Here is an 18,989-nt window from a genome sequence, read left to right on the forward strand (position 1 = left end):
AGAATGAGGCTTAATTTTCCATCTGGTTGCATGGAGAGAAATGTCAAACGTATTGGATTGAGACCGTTGTTTTAATCATTAAGGGAGCAGAGTGAAGTTTGATGAAGAGGTATAGCAGTTTTGCTGCTCATGAATAATTTAGCCTTATTGATCAGGTGAGTCTGGATCTCGTATGAACAGTATTTTTGGCTTATTGGATAATTTGTGAATCTTAAATAGTGAAAAAAAGTTTTTTAGACTTTGGGATTTATACTGTAATATCCTAATAATATCTGAATTTAAACCGCATAACTTGGTGAAAACATGATTATTGATAAATAACACTTAATTAACAGTTGTGGCATCTACAATAGACACACGGTCTATGCCGCAGTAGATTGTTCTGTAATGGAAATGTGTTTCCCTTAGAGGATCTCTGTCTCTCCCTCTCCCACTCTTTCCCTCTATTTCTCTCTCTATGCATGGAGGGAGGTTGGCATTTACTTGACAATTTCTGCCTTTAAGTGCAGGCTTTAAGTGCAGTGTTTTTATCTACACCTAAGATAGCTGCGGACCAGGACAATTTAACAGGCAATTTAACTGACCGTGTGTTAGTGAAGCTGTCTGAGTTGCACTCTCTGCCAGAACGCCGTGGCATGATGGATGTAGGCAGTCTGGGCTAGGTGAAGACACACACACACACACACACACACACACACACACAAACACACACACACACACAATCCTATTGAATACACAGATACACTGACACACCGCCCTGCCATATTTTCCCAATACAAACGCATATGGGCCAATCCACAGCCAACCCCCTTCCATTAAGTCAACATCTTGTGCTGGCGGTTGGAACAGTGCGGGGCTGGAGTCAGGTCGTCCAAATCCGTCAGTAAGAGGAGGCAGAGGCGTTTGTCATCCTCCTCTCTGGGCACCATCCTCCTGGAAGAGGGAAAGGGGGGACAGAGGGTGGTGGAGCTACGTAGCATCTGGCTCTGGTAGCTCCAGCTGCAGGGAGAGAAGGGGACAGGAGCTCTGCTGCAGCCCAGGGGAGACACTCTTCCTGCAGCCAAAACTGCTCCACCACCATCCTATCTGCTTGATGGAGGAGTAGGGAATCTAGTCAGACGACACAGAGGAAGAGCTTGCAGGTGTTGCCGATAACCTAAAGTGAGGAAGAAGATGTAGTACAGAGAAAGTAAAAAGACTGATATTTAGTTTCTTGATTACCGTTTCCGTGTTTTAATTATCATGGCGATTTTGCATCGATTTGACAAAGATCTTTTGATGTAGTACTCTGAGGAGAATAAGGGCCATTAGACTATCGAGACAAACCTCTTTACATCACATAGGATTAAGGTCTTCATGGCTTCACTTAGAGAGTGTCCGCTGTCACAGAACAACCCCGCAGCAACTGCAAAAAAAAAAAAAAAAAAAAAAAGAGGCTGGAAACAGCGTCTGTGGCTCGTGCGCACAGCTCATACAGTTTACCTCGAACATGCCACAATGCAGAGAAGATAAGAGAGAGATAAGATAAGATAATCCTTTATTAGTCCCGCAGCGGGGAAATTTGCAGGATATGGTGCAAGAAGGTGTAAAGAAATAAATATGACGTCAACTGACTAGAATGTTGGACCGGAGGAAAATGTCACCCAAATGATGACCCCCTAATTCACAGGCCGAAGATACGCAGCCAAGGCCTAGAGACAGTCTTTAGCATCCAACGTCAGCACACAAATGATGTTTAGCCAGTGGCGAACATTTAGCACCAGACTCCATTGCCTCTGAGGCCACTTTGTCACAGATCTATGGATGATTGTAAGCCTGGGGACGGCATTTAGTATTAGCACTTAATGTCCCAGTGTGTTTCAGGGTTTTTCTTAGGCAATATAGTTACGCTGATTGAAGGAAGGCGATCAAATTAGATGTTTTGAGGGAGAGGATGAGAAGTACTCAGGGGGGAAACACATGCGTTGTCTTATTGTGAAGCATGACCTTTATGGGGGAAAGATCTAGGGGGCTGAGGAGCCCCTCTCCTTAATTTGAGATGTCCTCTGGGATTAATTAACCCCATTCTCCCATCAGGCCCTTGGGATTTGCATTGCTTATCTTGGGATAAGTCTACAAGAGGAGCCTAAATGCATCGTCCTTCTGATCTCTACCAGGTGTGTGCACTTCCTCTTCAGTTTTAAAGACATCACTCCTCCCCATGTGTCACAGTATTGTCAAATCTAGTAGAGAAAAAAGGCAGACACAGACCAAAAATATATTTAAAAAAAAGGAAAACAAAAATCACTCTTACATTTTGAACCTGGTATGCAACACGGACCTTTACCACACTGTAACATTGTTGTGGTTAGCCGGAGAAGCTAATGAAATTAGCGGCACAGATCACAAGCATCTGTTTGATGTCACTAATGATGTGTCAAGGGGGCTGCCTTGTGCTATTGTTCCGATAGCCTATAGATGCATGTCTGTGTAATGTGATAAATGTCATATTCTCAAAAGAGAGAACACGAATTTACCATTCTTTCCGAAAACTGGACCATTAATGTCAATCATGTGGACGGCTACAGAAAGCCAGAGGGGTGCCAGCTCACACAACAAGCGCTGGTCCCTACAGTCTCATGATGACAGTCCCCAGACGGTCTGCTGTAACAGCTCCAGCTAATCTTCTTTTCATGGTCTTCATTACGACCTGTCAGGACATAAATTGACAGTAAATTGCCATGTTTATTAACACAGCACTAAAACAGCATCCTTAACTGTTCTGCCCCCTCGTGCAAATGTTAACGTTTAACAGTGACCAATGGGATCAATTAAGATGCGGCATAAAATGATCCTGCGCCTAAACAAATCCCCTCTAACACAGACACACACACAAAGACACACACACACATACACACAGGGCCTCACATTCACAATCCCACCTTAATATGCCTCCTCAAACATTATGTCCTCTGTTGATGACCCCTTTTGAAGACCTATTCAGACAGACACTTGCTCGCCACATATTTGCAGCTCGAGTAACTATGGGAAGGGCCATCCTTCACGGAGCACTGCATCAACAGAGTCTTGAATCCGAGACTTGCTGCGGCCTTTTGCCATATAACACAGTAATTACTAGATCAAATCTGTTCAAATTGAGGCAACGCTGTTCTGTGATCCCTCCTATACTAATCAGCACGCTGAGGTATGGCTGTGCGACTATAAATTGCTGACTTAATTAAAACCAGGACCTCTCTGTCATCTAATTACAGGGAGAAAAGGTTATTGCTTCAATTCAATTTTCCAAATATGATTCCTTCACAGTTATTAAAGGCTCAGGCGTCGTTTATTGTTTCAGATTTTTCAATATGGAAATGGCCCTGGTGACAGACGTAATGACTCGGGGAAAACGCTTCATCTCGATAGTGGCCTGGCACGGTCATTTGTCTAAGATAAGTGGAGCGGACAGGAACTGGGAAATGTCATGGGAGGCATCCCATGATTGCCTCCACTTTACAGTTGTCATTAAACAGAGCAAAGGTTTCTTTTCTCCTATGTGGCAGCAATGAGAAGTTTATTAATCTATCCAGAATAGTATGGGCGGTGAGTTATTATAAGTATGTGAATTCACAAGGGAGAGGGAAATTGTGGAGGGGAATTGTGTGATGAGGGACTCTATATTCCCTGTTATTGTTGAGTCAAATCAATACTCTATTTTAACTCCTCCATGAACCAACCTTAAAACAGATTGTAGATGTACAATGATTGTAGAAAAGGCGACACAAATCTCATATTCATAAAGAACAGCACCGGAAAATCCCAAAACACACAGCAAACCCAAACAATTTGTAAAAAAAGGATGGAGAAACCTTGGTGGAATTACCGTGCCTGAAGAATATAAAGCAGAGGAGTAAATTGAGGAATAATGTAATTGTAGTTTCAAAGGTCGCAACAACAGTAAATGTACCCAATTCTCTCTCCTACAAGGATGATGTACGGGGGGAAGGCCTGCTCTGTTATAATTAATACATGGTTATATTGTTAGCTTCATTGTTTGTTGGTCAGCCAGTGATTTTTTTTTTTTTTTTTTTTACACTAATCTGCTTTTTGACCGTTAACATCAGCTAACAACTACTTTCATTATCGATTCATAATTTCTCAATAAATGGAATAATTTCTTGCTCTTTAAAATGTCAGAAAGAAATGAAAATGCTTTTTATAAGCCCAAGGACATGTATTCAAATGTCTTGTTCTATGAATTCTGCTCTCTGGTTTCAAGCTGCATTTGGGCAGCTTGAAACTAGAAGTAGCCTTTTCTTACCATGAGTTGCAGCTGACTGATAGCACAGTGCCAAGCACTTAAATGTACCTTAATTGGTCAGATGCCGGAGCAACAAACTCACCTTTGACTGCAAAAAGCTAAGGAAGAGCCTAAGCAACACCCACACCATTCTGGCTTTATCTTTTGCTCTAAAAGACACCGGTTATTTTTCTACTAGTATTGAATGACATTTCCCTGGAATATCCTACATGTACCCTCAGATTAGATGCATGTCTTTTTAGGTAAGTACTTTGTGTACCACCACCAATAAGTGAAGCAAAAAAAAAAAAAGCTTTTTGGTAACATATTAGTTATTCATAAGCACTTAAATATTTACAAGTTCATATAAATTTGTCACACACAAACAAAGTAGAGCTTTTGTTGCAAAAAAATAATTAAATCAGATAAATAGTCTGTGTCTGCGAGCATGGGACAGGCAAAGGCCACAACAGAATTGTATATCCCGGACACTAATGCTCTGTGTCTCCCACCATAGGGTTTTCTTAATTACATTAACCAAATGCCTTCTGCAGTGTGTGTAATCTCATGGTTAACTGAACACCCCTGTAGCTGAACCCCCTCCCCTTTCTATTCCTCTGTGAAATATTCATGTTGAAAGCCACTCTTCCCAACTACTTTCTCTCTCCAACATGTTAATGTCTGCAGTTTTTCAGCCATGCTACTATTGTTTGAGATTAAGCCTTACTTCACAATAACCTTCAACACAATAACCCCTCAAAAGCATCCATCATCATCAAGGATAAAATAGTATACATTCTAATTCAAGTGAGTTAAGCACCATGTTAAAGTTTAAACATTTATAATATTGTTGACAGAAAATATTTCTTTTTGTAGATCAAGCTTGTGAGATGTATTAAATCTTAATATAGCCCAGACTTTGCAAAATGTATGTTTATTTATACATCTTTTTAGTAGATTTCAGAGATGCATCTCACTGGGAAATAAACATTTGTATTTCTTCATGTCTGCACAACACACTGATTCAAATTGACCAGGCAGGACTAATTTAAATACATTAACTATTCATTAATAGAATAAAGAGGCTAGTTAGCCCCAGGGCCCCTTTATAATCATAAACTGGGGTGTACTATTTATGCAAAACAGCAAAGTGCCATGTGCTGGCTTATTATGCCACTGATGAATGGCAAAGTACACATTTCTCCTGCCCACGAAAGTGGATTAGGCACGGCAGTGTCAGCAACTTGTTTCCAGGGTACAGAGTCTGCTCTTCCATATTACAGCAAGTTAAGATGCATCTACGTAATGTGATTCTTCTAGTCATCTTCATGTAGATATGATCGCAACCCCCCTCCCCATGCAAATTATCTCTATGTCTTTCTTAAAGGATTATGTCGCAAGCATGAAGTTAACAAATCGGGGACACCTCCCCTTCCTTACAGTAACACACGTACTACTAGACTAGAGCTACATGTAGTGTCGCTGACTTGTGCTCGTCTATGTTAAATAACGGGATGCACCGATACAACTTTTTCTCTTCCATTACCTCAGGGAATCTACCAATACAGAGTACGATCCAATACCAGTGTGGAAGCTCATCATCCTTGTTGTTTATAATTTGAAAAGGTATTTTTTGCTGCTAACTTTAACATTTGTTGTTTGTTGACTATGTGATGTCTATCAGTCACATCCTGCATCTTTGCTCTCTTTGCATCAAAGACCTGTATTGTGTCCTAGTGGCAGGGGATCGTTAGGGCTGAATGGGAACACCTGTGGGCCGCTCTTCCCAGTCAGCCCTGATTGCTACTAGCAGTCTGGCCCTGGCTGCTGCAGCTCTCTAATCTCCCCTCTAGGGACCTGAATTGGTTTTGGGTACACTGCCTTTGGTTATGTATTGTTTTTACACACATTCCAAAACACACACACACACATACAGAAACCTCCATCACTTCACCCTCACACACAGTGCTGGTTTCACTGACGTCCACACTAATCATTAGTTTGCCTGAATTTGGGTTGTATTGTTTCAATAAAAATATTTTGTTAAACTTCAACTTTGGTGCATGTCGCTTCTTTATTGCGGCCCATAAGCTAGTCCTAGACCACAGTGGAACTGAGTCTTGGACTTTATGACAGGCAACAGGAGGACATTTATATACGAGATTGTGGTCATTTCTGTTGCCTCTAAACGTTTCTCAACATGGCGACGGCTCTTAGCTAACGATGCTATAACAGGGCAAACTATGAGAAAAGTGCCAACAGAGCGAACATTGTTCACCTGAGGGGAAACCAGAGGGTAGGTGCCACACTTCAGCTTCAATGCAGGCTGTAGAAAAAAGCATTATCAGCTATAACCCCCATATGAGAGCAGTATAGAGCCGCAGCCATGAGCTAGCCAGTGGGACACGCCAACATGCATTAAAGGTATGCCAACAAAGCAAGGAGAAGCTCAGAGTACCCCCCCAAACATAGAGAGACTTCATTCTCTGCTCAGGTAGACATTACTCCAATGTATCTTTACACAAGTTATAGGTGTTTGCTGCTATATTAATGCTCTGAATCTTGTATGAAGGCCATTTTCACAGCAGCAATTCTGAGATGTCATAGCAGGGTAAAAAAAAAAAGCAGCATAAACAGCAGCAGCAGGGCCCTGGCCCACCTTGACGGAACAGGGCCATAATTAATGTCATTAATAACACCTGTGTTTACCCTGAAATGACATCAAAATGGCTGCAGTGACAAGGGCCAATAGCACCGTTAAAGTATAAAGAAAATGCATTACCCAGCCTTATCACTTTCCTACAGTCCCTAAATTTAAACACTACCAGTTAGCTACTGCTGTGTAACCAACTAAGTGGGCTGCAAGTATCAAAACTCAACAGAGCAGCTATTATTCTGTATGCAAGTGTCATTCTCATAGTCTCAGATGGTGGAGTAATGAAACGGCTCGTGTCCAGAGAACAAACTTATGAATGCTACATTAACAACTAGGCCTCAAAACACACACATACACACAATGACTGAACATGTACACAGGACTTTATAGGGGACACCTAATAGATTTAATTGTTGGTTCCGTCTTCAACAACTTCCAGCCTTGTTTGATACATAAACTAAAGAGACAATGCTCTACAGGGATGCATATGTGTGTGGGTGACGGTGAATAAACCCTGTTTTTACGTGCACATACATACCTATACACACAGCCACACCGTCATGGCGGGTGCATGTTGGTTCGAGTGGGAACACGACCAATGATAAAGAAACAAGCAGCTCTGCAGGTTGTAGAGCTGCAACAATTTCGTATTTTCCCTCCATACTGACCCGTACTGACTACACGGTGAAGTGAGTCTGCTCGCCAGCGTGCAACGTGGCGCCCGAACCCCTCTGGTGTTACCGACGTCCCGTGGACCAATGGGAGGGCTCCTTTCAGCGGCGAGGTTGGGCGCTGCCTGAAACGGACACTGTGATTGGCTGTACGTAAGTCAGCAGGAAGTCCCGGTTTGGTTTTATCCCTCCTTCAGGAAAAGGGGGACAGGATCGCCTAAAAATCGTGTGAGTGAGGACCGTAGGTGTTCTCGGTGGACCTGTCTGCAGCCTCAGGTGCGCTCTGCAGGTCTGGTCATTGCGCAGCCGCAACATTGTTGCACACCGCCGCTGAAAAGAGAGGAAGAAAGGTTGGTTTGGGTCGGCACGACCAGTACAATTGGGGCGTCACAGCCGCTTGCTCATTGTGCACTGTAGCGTCACAGGCCTGTTTAGGAAACACCTGGGAACCTCCAGCTTCACCCCTGACTGATGGAGCTCTTCAGCTTCATGTGTGCAGCGCTGCTGTGCACCGTGGTGGTGCAAGGTAAGCCCACGTTAAGGAAAGACAGAGTTCTTCATGAGCCAGAATTGGGCAGGCCAGCCCACGAAGACAATAACAGCTTCCAATACGACCATGAGGCCTTTCTTGGCAAAGAGGAAGCCAGGACATTTGACCAGCTCACTCCCGAGGAGAGCAAGGACAGGCTTGGGTAAGGACATAGCAACACTCTGACACAGAAGCTGATTTTATATATATATATAATATTAGTCTTGGTGTTGCCTTCACGGGCTCATTTGAGCCTTTTGTTTTTGTAAATCACGCACCTTCTCTCCTGATGGAGTGTGTTGCGTGTAACTGTTCAGGCTAAGGGCATTAAAATTTAACACGGGCACAAGTGCCTGAGAAAGATGTGCATGCCAGCAAATCTAAAAGGCTATATGAAACGGTGCATTATTGCGCCACTAGCATTAGTGGCACACACTCCTGTTGAGTTAATTGCTCTGCCGAAATGTTAATTATGCATCGTCATTAAAGAACCATTTGTAGGTGGTGAATTGTGAGTACAGTAGTCTGGTAGTTCACAGTCTTCCTGTAGAGCTGCTGTTACTTACTGCAGTGTTTAGGCCTACATTTCATGTGCTACGTGTTCTGTTTGTGTGCGTGTTTTTTTCTTCTTTTTTTTTTTGCCACTGCCTGGTTGACAAGTTGGCACCATGTGACACACGTTGGCTAAATGGGCTTTCCCTCTTCCTGTGGTGTTGAGAGTGGGAGGACCCCTGTAACATCACAACGTGGCAAACCAGGTCTAAGAATACTGCTACACTGCATTCTTCACTAAAGGGGTTTTCCTGCTCCTCCCTACTAGAGTAGTATAATTGAAGCCACGTCCCCTTTTTAGTAAAAGTGGTGCAACCAAATATTTATTTATTTGTTTTGTCTCCTGATTGCTTGTAAGAATAATAGCTCAGTGATTTAAGGTGAGACAGCACAAACACTTGGGCTTGTTAACTATCTTAGAAAATAAGATAAAGTGCCTCTATATTTTTAATTTACCATCATGTTTGAGCATTGCATGTATATATGTTAACGCTAACAGATGCTCTCTGTCTTTATTCTCTTTCCTTACAGTAAAATAGTGGACAGGATAGACGGTGACGCGGACGGCTACATCAGCGCAGCTGAACTCAAGGCTTGGATAAAACGCGTACAGAAGCGTTACGTTTATGAGAATGTGGCAAAGGTGTGGACAGACTATGATCTGAACAAAGACAACAAGATTTCGTGGGATGAGTACAAGCAAGCCACATACGGATACTACCTTGGTAAGTGTGTTTTGTTCCCACCACGTACAGTAGTAAAGTGGTATTTCTCTGCATTTCTGCATGACAGAAGCCTGATTTTAATTTGTCCTCTTTAGCAAACCCGGAGGAGTTTGAGGAAGCAACCGACCAGTTTAGCTTCAAGAAGATGCTCCCTCGTGATGAGAGGAGGTTTAAAACAGCTGATCTGGATGGGGACCTTGCAGCAGACAGAGAAGAGTTCACATCCTTCCTCCACCCTGAGGAGTTTGAACACATGAGGGATACTGTGGTTCTGGTAAGCTCTCTGTAACCACATGGTTATTATAAGTGAAATTAGAAAGGGGCATTAAGAACAGTGTTGGACATTTAGATTTGCATGTAGGAAAACATTTAAATCTTTACATTTTTAGTTATGTCATTTTGTCCACTTAGGTATATTATTTAATTACAGGAACAGATTTGAGTTTCTAATCCATGTATTTTATTTGATGGGCCACTTGGATGGACCCCTAAATGAAACTTTAACTGGGCCAGGAAATGATTGACTTTCTGTATTTTTTTGGCACAGGTCCAGTGGGATGGACTGACTGTCTCATTTGAGCCGCGATCTTTAAATATAAATTTGGCTTCGTGGAACAGTTGCGTGGCAAATGTTAGCAGTGATGCACTATGCTGCTCTGTTCATAAAAGTTGTACTACCCATTTGACAGAGTTAATAATTAATCATTTTTGTGACATCATTGAATGTTACCAACTGTTCAGTCAGTATGTTAACTGATTGTGGTGAATCTGGCTCAGCCTGATTCTCACAATATTAAGGGGGTTAAGATCCTTTTTTTTTTTCTTAGACGAATATTTCACACAACCACAAAACAATGAGCGATTGATGGTTTATGTAGTCATACGAGGAATGGAAAGAAAGAGACACTTCAGAGGTTGATAAAGGACGTGATTGTAGGATAGAAGGACCGGTCACTAATGGAGCTTGTAGTGCAGGTTCAGGCAGGAACATGAGGTCATCTCACTGAGTGCCGACTGTTCACCTACACACTCATTCACATAACAGAGGACTCTGTTTAAATGTTCGGCTTCATATCTACCTCCTGCTATCTGCTTTCAGAGGCCAGAGCCATCCACTGCATTAAACTGTAAACCGGACAAACACTATTAGGTGTCTTTTTTTCTTGTATAGTGCACACTCTCGAGTGTCCCAGAGGAATATCACCGTAGTTTGGAATGGTATATGGTATATATTTCATAAAGCCTTTTTATTGCTGTGTTTACATTGTCCCAAAAAGGCATTTAGTTTATTGCACCTCCTGAGAACATGATAATGGTTTCGCCTCCGCGTCGCCACAGAGCCTCCTGCGTAGATGTAGGTTGCATACAAACCTCCTGCTTTTGATCTGCGGTTTTATTAAGAACCATAGAGTCTTCCATCTAAATTTCTTAATACTCACAAGCTAGTGGTAGTATATTTTGTGTACCATTTTTAATCAAATATTTTGGTATTTAACTTCTGTCATCATATGAAAGTCAAATGCATAGTAGATCTAGATGTTATAATTTAAAATCTATATCACAACACATTGTCACATTTATCTAAGCAATGGTAAATGTCTTGAATACAACATTTAATTTTATTTGTCATGCTGGCTTACATTAATTATTGTATGACATGTGAAAGATCTATTGCACTGTCAGTGGTTACAGAGGTCTTTGGGGGTCTAAAGGTTTCATATATTTATTTATGAATATATCCGTTCTTGTTTACATGCAACCTTTTACAGGTTAAGCGGGTGTAGAAAATGGGTGAATGGATGTTCTTGTTTATTATTAGTCAGCTATTAGACTACAGAAGCTACATGGCTATTAATCATTCAGTAGGTTTCAGCAAGGGCATCTTACCTGCAGGTGATGCATACAGTGATTTCAATCTGTGTAGCTGCGTGTGTGTGCTGTGCCAATATGCTTTGCAATTAGTGTACGTGTGTGTGTGAGTGTGAGTGTATGGTTGTGAACTAACTATCAGCTCACACGGCAAGCCTTTAAGTAACTGTTCAGTCAAATTCACACTCTGTCAAATCTAGGACGTGAGAGAGAAAACCATGTCCCAGTGCTAATGGCTAAAGTGTATATCATCTTTTAATGTGGCTCTTATCAGCAGGGAACCCTGTCCTTCGTTCGTTGTAGTGTCAGTCTGCCAGCCCAGCTGTAAGCTGACCCTCATACCTCCACTCTTCTTGCCTGGGGCGACATGTTTTTCTTTTATTACTCAAAGTGAGAGTTCCACTAATGTTGGCCCTTGTGTCTCCCTTTTTATGCTATCATTAACTGATTCTGAATGCAGGAAACCCTGGAGGACATTGACAAGAACGGAGACGGACACGTGGATGAAGATGAGTATATTGGTAAGTTGAAGCCATAAATTGGAATTAATGAGGTAACATTAATTAAGCTTAATTAACAATTGACATTAGATAGCAACATGCAATCTAATGCAATAAAACTATGCAGTAAAAACCTTAAAAGGGCCACAACAGGCCAGTTGTTATTAGCATTTATTGATGGCAAAATCCATTACTATTTTTATTGACACCTACTTTGAAGGTGTTTATATGAGCCTTAGAGTTTTGTTCATTTGTGGTTTATGCATTCCAGGCGCCTAGTTTTTGGATGTTGTGATTTGACCTGAGGAAGGAATCAAAGATGTGTTTGTTGCATGTGAAATACTAATACCACTATTGTTGCCATTTAGGTAGGGATCACAGATGTAAACTTGAGGTGTAAATTGATTTTTTAACTTCTAACATTAACTTGAAACAAAAGTTTTCACTTCCATTGTCCTTTGCTGTTTCAGCCGACATGTTTGCCCATGAGGAAGGGGGTCCGGAGCCAGACTGGATCAAGACCGAGAGGGAACAGTTCTCTGACTTCCGAGACTTGAACAAAGATGGTAAGATGGACCAGGACGAAATCCGCCACTGGATTATGCCACAAGACTACGACCATGCCCAAGCTGAGGCCAGACATCTGGTGTACGAGTCTGACCAGGACAAGGTGTGTAGTTTCATCTGCATCAACATGTTTAAGATCCATTTCCTGTCATCTTTCGTATATGAGGTCTTTAAGCTTACACTACAATTCTACATTGATAAAAACTTTTACGGGTACAATTTATAAATTTTATCATCATGCTGTTGCCTTCGACTGAGATAAACAAATGTACCTGTTTTTTTTATATATTTTAATACAGATAGTGTTATAAACTAAGTGTTATAGAATAAGGCTTACTTATCTTGCAATTCCCCTGTCCTCCCTTCTCAGGACCAGATGCTGACCAAAGAGGAGATCCTTGAAAATTGGAACATGTTTGTTGGAAGCCAAGCCACCAACTACGGAGAGGACCTCACCAAGAACCACGATGAGCTCTGAGCTCTCAGTGCAGCATCTGAAGGGTGTGCGAGGAGCATTGGTGAACATCTTTGTCTTCAAAGACCAAATCGAACTCTTGCACCTCCTCCCATCTCCGCAACCACAACTCCATCCTTTGCTTGTAGTAGTGGGACAGATGTCGGAGTGTTGGATTGTAAGTCAACACTGTAGAAACCAAACAATAGGAGGGTTAAGGGTTGGTCGTACCACTAACACTAAGGGTCCTTCTCGGTTCTGTTTCTGACATTCAGGAGCAAACCCAGACACGGTGGACTTGCTCTTCATCGATGGTGCCTTCCAGCCGCATCGTCGGCGTCACTGCCTCAGAGATCTGTGTAGAAAGTCATTAATAAAACTTGTCAAAGCTAAATGCCGAGCTTTAGGTGAATTGTAATATACAAGAACAGTTTTTTGATAGCTCTGTTAATGTGAAACTACAGCGCAGAACATTTATTATGATTTTATTTATTTATCAAATCTCTTCTGTACTTTAAGTTTGAGAGGAATACAGTTATTGTTTTATTCACAACTCATGTTTCTTTGTTTACAGTTTCCTGGCCACATGATTTTAAAGATTTGATGTTTTTGGATTAGTAAAGTGCTATAAGAAATGTTTATTATTGGACAATTAGTGGCATGGTTTTTGCACGTGTTTGGATTAAGTGTAGCCTGTGAAATATTTTTTTCTTCATACTTAGTTTGAAATGTATTTATTGGTATACTTAGTCAACAGTATGCTCCATGTTAAATTTCGTCACATTTGAGCTTCTTACTTTAACAAATGTCTATTTTAAGGTTGTTTTCTGAGTACTGTGTTGGTTTGAATACATCACTCCACATGATTCCTTATTTCCTGTTCCATCACTCAGAGGTCATCTTTTTGTATTAGATGTACCAAATGTATTTACACGGCATTTGGCATTGTATACACAGTATAAGACTGGTGTTTTATAACATCAGAAAGTCATCTTTTGTTTCTTGTTTTTAAATCAAATATTCTGTATTTCCTAATGGGTACTTTGTCTGACAGGTGCATAGAACTATGCAACTCGTAAAAAAGACCCTACTATGACCAGAACTTGTATGTTTGGTCAAATAAATGTCACTCACCCTTTTTTCTCCTTTTCATCTTTCTCTGTTGTGCTTTCCTCCAAAACCTCATTTCATTATTAGTCCACAACACACATTGGCACAAACACATCAATATGTCTTCTTTTCAACACTGCACATGTTCATGAATTGTGTCACAATAAATAAAAAGTATTAAGTATTTTGTGTTCATTTTGTAATTATTTCTCTTTTGATTAGTGCTGTTCAAGGATAGAAATATACTTTGCAAAAATATGATAGCTAGCTGCTTAAAAGGATAGCTCAGTATTTTGTGAAATGCACAAGTTTGCTTTCAATACTAAGAAGATCAATACTAGCAGCAGCTGGATAACTGGTATTGATCTCCTCACCTAACTCTAGGTAAGAAAGCAAATAAGCGTATTTCCCAATATGAACTTTTCCTTAATCATCTGAATTATTTCACTCTTCTGGATAAATCTGTCTAACACCATCCAAAACCCTGAAGATAAAGTAATAGCGTAGCCTTGTATGTATATCTTTGTGTCGTGTTTATATAATCATTTCTGAATTCTCAGTCTTCACAGCTATGGCTTACAAATCCCATATTGTCACCATTCAGAACAATCTGAATTTAAATAATTGTAGGTAACAGTTAAAATACAGGTTAATCAGTGTCCGACTTCCCTGGTCTCCCTTTTTTATTGAAGAACAGGTGAACATTTGTCTGTTCACTCGTAGTCTGCAGCGATCAGATTTCAGACTACAGCACATAATACTTAGATCAGCCTTTCAGTCCTCTAGTACACTGTGCTATGTTCTCACAATTCCCTTCTATGTTCTATGTTAATACTCACACTCATTCTGCCTCTGCTAAAGTACAGTTTTTAAAGACACATTCCCCCCATTTTGTTGTGTTTGAGTCGTTATTTGGTAGTCTTTCTCTTTTGTTTCTCCTAGCACTTGCTCTGTGTGCATACTGTATCTCAAGTAGCTATATCAGGAATAGGCCATTCAAATGTTCAAGTCTGCATTCGACTATTGACTCATTGAACACTTAGTACAAGTGGATGCTGTTAACACTTCTCATGACTAATTGCAGACCGCACACTCACAGCAGAGATGGAGTTAAGCTGACTTACGGTTGCTGCTGGCTGTTGCAGGACAATTCTCAGATGTAACTGAGAAAGCAGCTCTGCCACCCAGCCTGTCCCCTCTGCTTGCTCATGTGGAACATATGGATATATGTGTGCCAGTTAGCAAGACAAGTCAAGCGGGACCAATGCGATAAAGCTCATTAGGAACAAGGGACAGGGCGATGTATGTGTGGGACGTGTAGTCTTGTTGTGAAGTAGAACCTTCCTCAAACACTCTCAGACCATGACTGCATAAGACCAACATGTCTGGAAAGCTAATCCGCTCTGACTTAAATATACATTTCTTTGTCATTATCCAGGTTTAGATAACTTTGTAAGAGGGCGACATGACAATAACAATGTTTATTTCATAAAAATTCACAGAAATAGGTTACCATATTCTGGCGTGGCTCCACTTGTGCAGCTTCATCCAAGAATACAGATTTGTTTTTCAGATTAATTCCTTCTTTGTTCGTCTGACAAAAAAGGCTTCAGGTCTGAGGAACATTCAAAGTGGAGGTGTTGCCTGTGGTGTTGAAGTTTCTTGGCTTTTGGTCTTCATGTCTATTTAATAATCAAATGTTTGCTCTGTTGCCTTTCTAAAGAGTGTGGGGTCAGTCTTGCATCATGCATTTGAATAATTGGGAGTCCTAAAACACTAAGTAGCTCAATGTACTTCCTCCACATAGCATATGAGGTTTGTCATGTGTCAGAGTGCATCTGTGAGTCTGGGCCAGTGTGTGTGAGTGAAGGTGGATGAGTATTAGTGGTGCATGCAGATGTAAAAGAACCAAATGTGTGTTTGCCTGAGCAAGATGGGGGCACATGGGCTATCTGTGGATGCTGCCTCGCGGTCATGTTTAACAGCCTGCCCCTCCTGTTTATGATAGGTTCCTAATCATTCACACTGGGGGAGTGTGTGTACAGTAATGCCTTCAGACAGCTCTCATATGAGTGTCTGCGTAGATCAGCCCCTCTCCACTGATAATAATGAGCCCTCTGGGTGAGAACAGGGTGGAAACAGTGGGAGAGGAGGGTCATAAAGTGTAGAATATTAATGTCTAAGAAGCCCCCCCAGTATAATTGTTACTTAGTCTTGCATCTCCTTTTAAAGAGCTTTTTTTTTCATAGCACACTGCCATTTCTTTATCAGCAATTAACAGCAGCAAATGCTAAATGACTACTACAGTTAAACTGCCTGCATAATAAACTATACAGTGCAGCCCCCCTTCAACTCGCCTGCTCCTCCTGACTCTTATCATCGTGATGCCCTATTTTTAAGCTGCATAAATCCGAGTTTCCTCATCTTTGTCTTTTATCTCTTGTGTTTGTTCCTTGTGCCCTGGGGATTTGTAGCCCACTGTGTTGTTTGTAATGATCTTTGGGACATCTGAACCCTTCCTGTGGTGAGGCTTTCATAACAGGCGTTCAACCCATTATATAATAACTTGCATTGTAGCAAAACAACGGTACAATCTCAGTTCATTATCGAGCTGTTTCCACAAAACATTACTTATTTACCAATCTGAATGGCTGAGTTTTATATGCTTATTTGCCTTAACGTGACAGCTCGAGGGACAGGCTTTCCCCTTTGTCTTCTCAATGGAGGTCAGATCATATTTTTTATTGCTGAAAATGGAGTGAATGAACCAAATGCATGCTGTGACAGCACACAGAAGAACTTATATGTGATATATAACATTTAGAATAATATCATTTTTATTGCTATTATTGCTACCATGGTTATAATTAGTAGTATTACTGACTAAATACTAATATGTATATATAGTTTAATGAGGTCCTCTTTAATTTTTCTATGAATAAGGCTAAGTTTTACTAATCTAAAGAGAGGACTTTTCTTCCTACAGTCAAAAACATACACATGGAGGGTATCTTTCAGGCTGACTCTAGTTCCTCATGTTTCTCAAAGCGCCAAAAAATTAATTTTCAGTGGTCAAACTGTGTCAGACAGAGCATAACTTATTTACATCACATTGTAATTAATTAACTTTGTCTCCTGTCCCAGGCTCTTCAAGTAAAATCTGTCACAAAAAAGGTTCCCAAAACACACCTCAATTTTAAAGCATAATCATTCATCCAGAAAAGCCAATCACTAACAAGTGTAGCTCCTAAATAATCATGATGAACAAGGAAACATGAAATTAAATCAATCTAATTTATATCACACAACAAACAAAGTATTTTAAGGCTCTATAAGATCAAATGGGACTACTTAAGGGCAATAAATTAAGTATTCTGGATTTTTCCATCAGAACTTTTTTCTGGCAGTGTGGAATAAGTCGTTTTTAGACCATCATGTAGGAAATTCAAGTTTATGGAAAATGTAAAGTAACAGTTAAGTGAGTAAATCAATTTGAAAAATCCAATTGATGAGAAAACATTTACCCTTTTTTGGGTGCGGTGTTGGGGCTGCAATTGGTGACATTGGACCTTTGACCTCAGCCTATCTAAAATGCTGGAGACAGCCCTGATGCTACCCAGAACATTCCTTCTGTGTTTGTGCAAGTTGTGTTATTGTATGTGCGTGTCCTGTGAATGTAGGCTAATTCGACGCCTCGCATGTTTCTACTTCTGGACAATGAAGCTTGAAGGAATCCATCAATCTTTAATGACATCTCGGGGAAAGTGGTTATCCCTCCTCTCGGCCATCGCAGGACTCTACTCCTCCTAGTGGTGATGAGACTGAACAAGAGACAACTTCCTCTGGTTTAAACAACTGCACTTGTGCTCGTCTATCATCATGAGTTTTTATGTGCCCATCAACGTAGAGTAGATAGGGAATCGGCCATTAATGACTACACAATTAGAGAGAAGGCTTTAAAGAGCGATACATTTCAATTTAGGAACTATAAACCTAGTGAGCTGGTAACTAATTGTAACAGCTTCTGGAGTAATGGGAGCCCTTCGGACTGAGGTCAGGATGACTTAAAAAAAGTTTAAAACAGCTTTTACGCAGCTGCTTCCCTGCTTTGGTTGCCCACTCATTCTGACGGGCCGCTGCATATCTTATATTGATATATATGCATAGAGAAACTTTGTTTTTAATTAAAAGACGGGCAAAGTGGCCCACAGTGTGGTAGTTTTGGAGTTCATGACAGTGAGGGTGGAGACAATACTATCCCAGTGAGACTGATATCTTTGGACAAAATGCCTCTCTCGCTCCATTTGTCAACATTTGCCTCTTTCCTTTTTCTGGTCCTCTCTCTCCCCATGTCCCAGCATCTGGATACCTTTGGGATGGAGGGGAGGCCTCCCGTCCCACTGTTCCCCAGGGGGCTTGGGTTGGTTTGTGATGTTGTGTCTCACATGATAGAGACACATCTAATCCTGTTAGGCCTTAATATCATCCAGCGGAATAGAGGAGACAGCAGGAGGGAGAAAAGAGGAGAAGCTGAAAGACGTGATGGTTGAGGAGAGAAGGGAGTATTTAAAAACACTCTTTCTGCTGGCCCACATATTGGTTTGGGGTTAGAGTATAGCACATACGTGTGTGTTTGTGTTTGTGTTTGTGTGTCTGTGTACCCTCATGGGATCTTCCCGGCTGTTGCCTGCATATCTGACAGACTCCTCTCAAGGTGTTTTCCCCTCGCTGTCTTTATGTATCTGCTCCATCTCTGCTCCCCGTGTGAGAAAGTTTACCCTCTAGGCCCCATCTGAGCTCCAGGCCCCCAAGGCCTCTGCATTCCCAAAGCTCCTACACACCAGAACCCCTCAGGCTCCCTGCTTTACCACAGGGAATACCCCCAAGAACCCCTAGGCCCCTCAGACTGTGTGGAGCAGCAGCTCTGCACAACAGAGCTAGCCCGAGGGGGAGGGGGGATGCTGTCTGGGAATACAACTAAGAACATGCTTCACTAAACATCGGAACTGTTCCTGACAGCGCCTCCTGTTGGTGTAGCATTGTTTTTGCATGCAGGCCTCCTTGTGACCCTGTTTAG

The 18,989-nt window shown here is 41.3% G+C and overlaps 1 protein-coding gene across 1 annotated transcript; it reads left to right on the top strand.

Annotated features, from left to right (window-relative positions):
• Positions 1 to 7,808: 7,808 nt before the first annotated feature.
• rcn1 (reticulocalbin 1, EF-hand calcium binding domain) lies at positions 7,809 to 14,078 on the top strand. Its single transcript, XM_054612569.1, has 6 exons — positions 7,809 to 8,298; positions 9,219 to 9,412; positions 9,508 to 9,686; positions 11,742 to 11,802; positions 12,252 to 12,451; positions 12,719 to 14,078. The coding sequence occupies exons 1-6, from the start codon at positions 8,078 to 8,080 to the stop codon at positions 12,824 to 12,826; spliced, it is 963 nt and encodes a 320-aa protein (XP_054468544.1). The 5' UTR covers positions 7,809 to 8,077; the 3' UTR covers positions 12,827 to 14,078.
• The last annotated feature ends 4,911 nt before the right edge of the window (positions 14,079 to 18,989 follow it).

This window comes from Anoplopoma fimbria, chromosome 2, assembly GCF_027596085.1.
Source record: "Anoplopoma fimbria isolate UVic2021 breed Golden Eagle Sablefish chromosome 2, Afim_UVic_2022, whole genome shotgun sequence".
NCBI classification, from domain to species: domain Eukaryota; kingdom Metazoa; phylum Chordata; class Actinopteri; order Perciformes; family Anoplopomatidae; genus Anoplopoma; species Anoplopoma fimbria.

Excerpts from the sequence above, each read along its gene's own strand:
- rcn1 (XM_054612569.1), top strand. The coding sequence starts at position 8,078 with ATGGAGCTCTTCAGCTTCATGTGTGCAGCGCTGCTGTGCACCGTGGTG. Across the intron at positions 8,299-9,218 it reads GAGAGCAAGGACAGGCTTGG|TAAAATAGTGGACAGGATAG; the intron begins GTAAGGACATAG and ends CTTTCCTTACAG. Across the intron at positions 12,452-12,718 it reads ACGAGTCTGACCAGGACAAG|GACCAGATGCTGACCAAAGA; the intron begins GTGTGTAGTTTC and ends CTCCCTTCTCAG.